General features: G+C 70.5%; 1 protein-coding gene across 2 annotated transcripts; it reads left to right on the forward strand.

Moving 5' to 3' along the window:
• The first annotated feature begins 23 nt into the window (after window positions 1–23).
• On the forward strand, window positions 24–5,783 carry LOC112994287 (alpha-N-acetylgalactosaminide alpha-2,6-sialyltransferase 2-like). Of its 2 annotated transcripts, XM_026118534.2 has the most exons (10): window positions 24–882; window positions 1,323–1,959; window positions 2,651–2,795; window positions 3,006–3,171; window positions 3,429–3,606; window positions 3,701–3,839; window positions 4,093–4,196; window positions 4,297–4,380; window positions 4,636–4,735; window positions 4,805–5,783. In XM_026118534.2, exons 2-10 carry the CDS (start codon window positions 1,763–1,765, stop codon window positions 4,982–4,984), a joined length of 1,293 nt encoding a protein of 430 aa, XP_025974319.2. In that variant the 5' UTR covers window positions 24–882; window positions 1,323–1,762; the 3' UTR covers window positions 4,985–5,783. The 2 variants fall into 2 exon arrangements, with proteins under 2 accessions (XP_025974319.2, XP_064378910.1); XM_064522840.1 differs by having other exon boundaries at window positions 4,297–4,735.
• Window positions 5,784–7,459: the final 1,676 nt, after the last annotated feature.

The following is a 7,459-nucleotide window of genomic DNA, read 5'->3' on the forward strand; positions in this document are numbered from 1 at the left end:
CGTTTGATCTGTGTCCCTGGGGAAGGGGAAGTCTCTGTGCCGTTGGCATCCATGACTTCTTCTTACATGCTGGTGCATTTGTGCCTATCCTGAGCGGGACATTGCCGGGGCAGAAGCTGCTCTTGCTCACTGCGACCAGGCAGCCGACCCTCCCGAGCTGCTGTCCTGGATCCTGAGCCTTTTCCCGTGGTGGGAGAGGTGGGACCTGCGAGTCAGGGCTGAGCCAGACCGGCCGAGGTGGGAGAAGGGAGACTGCTCTTTCGAGCAGTTAATTTTTCAAGTCGGCACCTCTGTTCTGGCAGCTGAGCTGAGCAAACCCTCTGCTCTCGGCCAGCAGCGATGCACAGGGGCTCACCTCCCTTCTTTGCACACTGCTTCCAGTTTGAAGTGAAATATCTGCAGGGGAGGATGCCATCCTTAGCCTTTGCTGCTTGCAAATCTCTCACCACCCCGTGACAGCAGCAGGAAATGCCGGACCGGGCCGGTGGCATCTGTTTCCTCTCGTGGCGGGTGGGTGTCGCTGGCCCCGTACAGCCCGCCCAGCTCCACCGAGGCCAGGGCCCGCGCTTGGGCTGAGCAGACATTTTCTTAACGTGGCCCCGCAGTGTTCGTTATCTGCCCTGCTGGCGTATGGAGTCGGCCGTTGCGTCCGTCCCGGTGCCGGCCAGAGCGGGGTGGGAGGCGGGTTTCCCTCTGTCCCACGGCAGCAAAGCCAGAGGCCCTCGTTTCCCGGTGAGGGGTACCCGAGGTGGCTGGGGACAGGGTAGCGCTGGTGGTGACGTGGAGCAGGAAGGGTGACGTGCCGAGGGGCCCTTCATCGCTGCAGGAAGACACGGAGAAGCCTGGCTGCTTCTGGTGGGCTTGATGCAGCCCGTCGTGGGGGTAATTCCCGTTCTGCTCTCATCTGTAGGCTGTTAAAAGCTGGGGTGGGGTGGGGGGGCTGTGTGCGCGGTTGCGGGGCGCCCTGGAGTCCCACCTGCCTGCAAACACCCGCTCGCCCACGCCTGTGCTTGGCCCTGCGGTCTCAGTGCTGCTGGCTGTGGCAGAGGCAGGAGGTGGCTGGGTCACCTCCGGCTTGAGGGACGCCCCGGGCTCCGCGGTCCCTGCCAAGCCCAGCCCGGCCCTGTCCCTGCTGGGGCCGGTCTCTGCCTCCACCTCGCCGAGCTGAAGGACCTCTCCAAGCAGCAGCAGCTGAGCAGCCCGTGCAGAGGCAACGCGTAACTCCATTTTGCAGGGAAAGGCTGGGCAAGGTGCTTGTTTTTACGGCTGTTACTCCTCTAACAACCGTGTGTTCCCCTCCCTCCTTCCTCCCCCATCTGCAGCTTCCGCCCTGGGCCGTACGAAGCGTTTCGTGAGCGCGCGCTGCTCTCCGGCACCTCCGGCCCCGCCGGCAGCTCCCCGCCGACCAGCGTCGGCAAGGCCGTACCCGGGTCCTCCAGACGCCGACCGCGACGGCGCGGCGCGGCTGAGCCGCTGGGGACGCGGGTGGAAGGGCCGATCCTCCACGCCGTGGCCGGCCGCCCGGCATCGCGCTGCCCCGCGGGCGCGCAAGGCGACCTGCGCGAGCCGGCCTCGCCGGAGGGACCCACCGGAGGAAACCAGCGCTGGCTGGAAGCCTGCGTGAAGCCTGGGAAAACCGCGCCAAGGGTGATGCCCTTCCTGATCGGCTCCTGAGGAAGGGGACCGCTTCCTTCCTCGCCGAAGCAGAGCGCCCCGTGCAGCGGGGCTGAGCACGTCCCTCCCTCCCGGCCCGGCCGGTGCCATGCGAAGACCTCTCGGAGCGGCCAAGGGGGCCGCGCGGCTCGGCCTCGGCCTCGGCGGCTGCCGCGGCTCCGGGCCGCTGCCGCTGTGCCGGCCGCGCTGCGCCATGGCCGCCGTGCTGGCAGCCGCCCTCCTCTCGCTGCTGCTGCTGCTGCCGCTGCTGCCCGCGCAGTGCACGCTGTGGCACGCGCTCGCCAGGTAAAGCGGGTCCCCGCCGCGAGCGGGGATGGGTCCCGGGCAGCCCCCCGAGGCTGCCGTGCTGGTTGGGGGGGGGGGCACCGTCCGGCCCCCCCCCGGGTGGCTGCATCCGTGTTGCTCCCTGGAATCGTTTTGCACTCGGAGTTTCTGCAGCAGGGAAATAATTAACACCTGAGTTCACCTTCGCTCGCGCTTTCCGCGGCTGCCGAGCAGACCCCTGGGGCAGGCGTTGCACCGAAGGGGCCGGCTGGACTCCCGCTCCCCGCTGCGCAGGACGGGCCCGGACCTCCCCTCGCTGCCCGGACCGCGGGCTGGCTGCGGCGGGAGAGCCAGCGGGTGCTTCCAGCCCCGGCCCGGCGCTGCCCCGCTATTCCGCGGCACCGGCACCGGCGGGACCCCGGCGGGCGCGGGCGGACCCAGCGCGGCGCCTCTGCGGCCGGGACCAGCGTGCCGGGGCTTCGATCCTTGCCTTAGGGACGGCAGCCAAGCTGGATGCCAGGGACGGGAGCGGGGTGGGGAAGATGCTCCGCGCTGCTCCGGCGGGCGGTCCAGCGTCTCGGCGTGACGGCGCTGCGCAGCCTCCCGTGCTGTCCCCAGGCTGGTGCCGGCTGGCCGCGGGCTGCCGCGTGCCACCTCCCTCCGCCGGGGCCGCGCGTCCCCCCAGCCGCGGCCTCCCCTCTCCTCCCGGCAGGACTCCCGGCAGCTCCCCGGGGCCTGGAGCCCTTAGGACAGCAGCCCCGGAGCAGGTGACGCAGCCACCACGCAGGGCCCCTGTCCCCATCCTGTGGCCAAGCCTTGGGGACACGTACGGGCAGGACAAGACCTACTGTAGCTCGGTACGGCTCAGCCCCCCGGACGGGGCACACGTCCTCAGGGTCTGAGGTGGGGGCAGCGAAATCCTTCGGTCGGGCATTGCCGATGTCAGACTGGACGGTGCAGAGAGGCACCGGGGGCCCAGGGAAGGTCCCCACCCGCTCCGTGATGACGCTGACGCGGGCACCGCGGAGCCGCTGTCACAGGCCGGCACTTGCCCCCTGTGCTTGCAGAAGTGCCCCAGCAGCATCAGGAAGAGGGTTGTGGCTACGGAGTTCAAGGACATCTTCCTGGAGACCATCCCGGTGCTGCAGTGGGCACGGCACGCCCGGGAGGAGGAGTACCAGCGTCTCCGGAGATACTCGGGGGCTCACGGCTGGAAGGGCGTCAGCTGGGAGGGTGCGAGCGGGGCCGGGGCCCGGGGGCGGTCAGAGTCTCGCCATGCAGAGGGGGGGCACAGCGGGACCACGGGACCCTTGAACGAGGCAGCAGAGCCCCAGGAGCGGGGGATGGAGCCACCGTTCCCAGCCTCGTGCCGTGTCCGGGGAGAGTTGCTGGGCCGTCCCGTGCTGGGGAGACGCGAGAGCCCCGGGGGTCTTGGGGGTTGCCCCCTCCTTGCTCCCCTGTATTCACCAGCCCTCGGTCCGCGCTTCCAGTCCTGAAGGCCTCTCTCTCCCTCCTGAACACGTCAGCCAACGGGTTCCTGTTTGACGCCCGCGGCCGGGGGCCGGGTGCCCCCGCGTCCTGCGTCCGCTGCGCGGTGGTGGGCAACGGGGGCATCCTCAACGGCTCCCGCATGGGCCGCGCCATCGACGCCCACGACTACGTGTTCAGGTGGGGGCTCGCGGGCACGGCCAGGGCCCGCGTGGGGCAGGACCGCGACCCGGGCTGCGGCGGGACCAGCTCGCTCCCGCCCTCCCCTGCCCAGGGTCAACGGGGCCATCACCGCGGGCTTCGAGAGGGACGTCGGCAGCAGGACCTCCTTCTACGTCTTCTCCACCAACACCATGGTGAACTCGCTGGGCAGCTATGCTGCGGAGGGCTTCGAGCACCCTCCCCAGACGCCGGTGAGGGAGCTGCCTGCCGCGCTGGTGCCCGAGGACGGGGAGGGGAGATGCCAAGGGCACGTGGCTGTCGGCCCCCCCCCGATCATAACCTCTTGGAGGCCTGTGCTGTCCCCAGAGCCTCCTCACCGGTCCCAGACCCCATTCGTCCTGCCCACACGTGGCACAGGGCTCTCCCCCGGCCCGGAGTGAGCGTCTCCCCCTCCTCGGTCCCCAGGCTGGGGACACCGCTCATCCTCCCTGTTACCCGCAACAGGAGACCCGCTACGTCTTCCTGCCGGACCACGACCGAGACTACCTGCTGCTCTGGGCGGCTCTGACCCGCCGGCGCGTGGACAGGGGCCGCGACAAGGGGGCCTGGTGAGCGGGGCTGTGCGGAGCAGCGTGGGAGCTGCCCAGCTCCCTCCGCCCCCATCGCCTCCCCCCGCCTCTCTGCGCAGCCACCGTCTCCCCCTTGCAGGCCCCAGAAGTACTTTGGAGGAGACCTGCTGGCAGGGAAGTTTAAGATGCTCCACCCGGACTTCATCCGCTATCTCAGGAACCGGTACCCACCCGGGGGCACCTCCCAGGGCCCCCAGCCCCAGGCAGAGCCCCTGGGTGCCCCGGGCGCCCCGGAGGAGCCACCGGCGGGGGGGGGGGGGGCGGTGGTGGCGGGGGACCGCGGCCCCCAGCACGGGCACGGGGTGGGGAGCAGCCCGTCCCCCTTCCCCGGAGGCAGCGCGGGCTGGATGCGGTTGCTATGGACGTTCCCTGGCAACCGGAGCATCCTCAGGCTCCGGCGCTCCCTCTGCCCCCGCAGATTCCTCCGGGCCGACATCCTGGCCACTCCGCAGCGGGCGCTGTACCGGCCCTCCACGGGGGCCGTGATGCTCCTGGCCGCCCTCCACACCTGCGACGAGGTAGGCGGCCCCGGGGGCGGGCGGCCGGCCCCGCGCGCGTCCCGCCGGGCTCAGCCCCGTGTCGCGCAGGTCAGCGCCTTCGGCTTCCTGACGCCGGACTACGCGGCGTACTCGGACCACTACTTCGACCGCACGCGCAAGCGGGTGCAGTTCTTCGCCAACCACGACCTGAGGAAGGAGATGGAGCTGTGGCAGCGGCTGCAGCGCAGCGGCCTCCTGCGCCTCTACGCCGGGAGGAAGGGCACGTGACGGCGGGCGGACCTGCGGCGAGCCGGGCTGCGCCTGGGAGCCCAGATCTGAGACACCGGAGGAGGAAAACTGTCCTCTGCCCTCCCAGCACGTCCCCGAAAAGCCCGGGGACAGGCCCTGGGGCAGGCTTGGGGCCCAAGCAATGTGTGCGATGAGTTTTGCCAGGTCTTGGCAGGGCTCCGCCAGGGCAAGCGGAGGAGCGTCCTCCTGCCGAGCCCCTGCTCTGTCCCCAGCCCGGCCCCGCATGGGGGTGGATGGGACCCTCCCCCAGAAAGGGCTCCGGTCCGGTCCCAGCCCCAGGGCCCCCTTGCCTCTGCCGGGGATGCCCTGCAGCACCGGGTCTCCTCCACCGCGTGCCTCAGTTTCCCCACCCGGGTCGGGAGCGGCCGGCTCGCGGCAGCCCGGCAGTGCCGTCGGGTCCCTGGCAGTGCCGTCGGGTCCCTGGCAGTGCCGCTGGGGCTATTCGGCAGGGCCGAGCTGTCCCGTGGCCCCAGGCAGGGCGGCGCCGGCCCTGGTGTCCCTGCCGCGCGGATCAGAGCTGACACCCCAGCGTAGGCTGGAGCTGCTCCCGTTCAAGCAATCAATCGTGTGAAACCCAGCGTGGGAAGAGAAGGGGGAGCCCAGGTCCCTGCGGCTGCCTGGCCCGGGGGCCTCAGGGCGTCCTGCTGCGGCCGCCGAGGTGCCCTGTGCCCGGTCCCGCAGGTCCTCCGCGGGCTGCAGGTCCTCCTGCGCGTCCTCCTGCGGGGCTGCGCCCCGTGAAACGGGTTTTGGGGGAATTTTTAACACGTTTGTACAGCAACATCTGCTTGTGGCTGAATTGCTGCGTTGGGGGGGGGGGGGGTGTTGTGGCCTGGGGCTGATCTGGCTCGGAGCCGTGCCGGAGGGCTCGTCCTCCCCCAGCTCGGCCGGGTCCCGGCTCGCTGCGTCCGTGGGTCGTGCCGAGGGCAGTGCCGGGAGCGATCCTGGGCATCGAGCCCTGCTGCCTGCCCCCATGTCCACTGCTGGGGCCCCCCCTTGCCCTGCCCAGGGGTCTCCGCAAAGCCCATCCCGCTGGATGGATTTGCCGTGTCCTGGGGGGCTGCTCCGGAGCCGGTGCCCCCCGTCGCTGCAGCTGCCCCGGGACTCGCGCAGCCTTGGGCCCCGGCGTCCGGCCGCAGCACCGAGCTCCCGCCGGTCCTTCGGCTCCTTCGCGGGCTTCTCCTCCCCAGCATCGCTGGAGCTAATTTCTAGGCCAGTGCCCGGTTCAGACATGAATAAATCAGCGGCGTTACATAACCGGTGATGCAGATTTACGCCGGATGGCTGCCTGCGCCCGGCTCCCGAGACGGCGCCTGCCTCCCGCTCCCCGGGGCTGAGGATGGCCAGCGTGGCGGGGGCGCGGGGCCACGAGCCCTGTCCTCATCCCAGCTCGGCTCGACAGCGCGGCTGAAACAGGCTCTGCCAAAGAGCCCCAATTAAGGAGCCTCTCTGCCTCGTGGATTAGCCGGGATAAGCGGAGTCTCCGAGCTGGGCACAAGCCAGGCGGCTCCGCTGGGCGCGGGCAGGAGCGCCGGGCGCTTTTTTGCAGCGCGTTGGCCGGACCCGTTTGGGGGATCTCCTCCGCGGCCCCGGCACCCCCGAGGCCGTGCGGCGCGTGATCCCGGCCGGGAGCATCCCGTGCCCTCGTGGCCGGGCACCGGCAGAGCCGGGGCAGGTCGGGCACCGGCGCGGGCTGCAGGAGCGGCTGGCGGGGGCTCCGCGGCGGCTGCTCGCACAGACGCCCACCCCCGGGAAACTGAGGCTTGCTGTGACTCAGCTCGCGTCAGCTCACCGGCACGAGGCGCGGGACCGGCGCTGCCGGGGCTCTGCGGCCCCAGCGGGACCCTCTCCCTCTGCCTGGCGGCACCGGGGGAGCCGGGACGGTCCGGGAGCCGGGGACGGTCCCGGCGTGCAGGAGGGAGGCAGCCTCGGGGGCAGCTCGCTGGGGCGCGGGCAAACGCCGCGCGGGGCTGAGGCCGGCCGGTCCGCCCGGCGATGGGGGCAGCGCCGAGGTGCCGCGTGCGGGACGCGGCCCTGCGCACGCAGCCGGGAGGGACTGGAAACCCGCTGGGTCTGGAGCAGGCTGGGGGCTTAGCGGGATGCTCGTGTGCTGAGCCCCGGCTGGGAGGCCGGGCGAACCGCGCCGAAAAGGTGCAAATTTCACCAAAATGGTGCAAACCTCACCAAAAAAGGGCAAACCTCACCAAAACGGTGCAGACCTCGCCGAAAAGGTGCAAACCACCAGAAAGGCACCTGCAGTCTGGTGACAGGGGAAATGGCAAAGCTCAGCCCTGCTCTGGAGCCGCGGAAGGTGCCGGCTCGGGGAGCAGGCGAGCTGGCTGCGAAAGACAAGGCGAACGTTTATTCCCTGCGAAGTCTGTAATTTTTCTAAGCCCTGCATCTATTTGTGGCGACGTGACATGTGCGGCGTGGTGTTCTTTGCAAGCTTGAAGTCTT

This window comes from Dromaius novaehollandiae, chromosome 18 (assembly GCF_036370855.1).
Source record: "Dromaius novaehollandiae isolate bDroNov1 chromosome 18, bDroNov1.hap1, whole genome shotgun sequence".
Taxonomy (NCBI): Eukaryota; Metazoa; Chordata; class Aves; order Casuariiformes; family Dromaiidae; genus Dromaius; species Dromaius novaehollandiae.

Coding starts and splice junctions, on each gene's coding strand:
- LOC112994287 (XM_064522840.1), top strand. CDS start 1,763: ATGCGAAGACCTCTCGGAGCGGCCAAGGGGGCCGCGCGGCTCGGCCTC. Junction 3,607..3,700: donor GCCCACGACTACGTGTTCAG/GTGGGGGCTCGC, acceptor TCCCCTGCCCAG/GGTCAACGGGGCCATCACCG. Junction 3,840..4,092: donor AGCACCCTCCCCAGACGCCG/GTGAGGGAGCTG, acceptor TACCCGCAACAG/GAGACCCGCTACGTCTTCCT.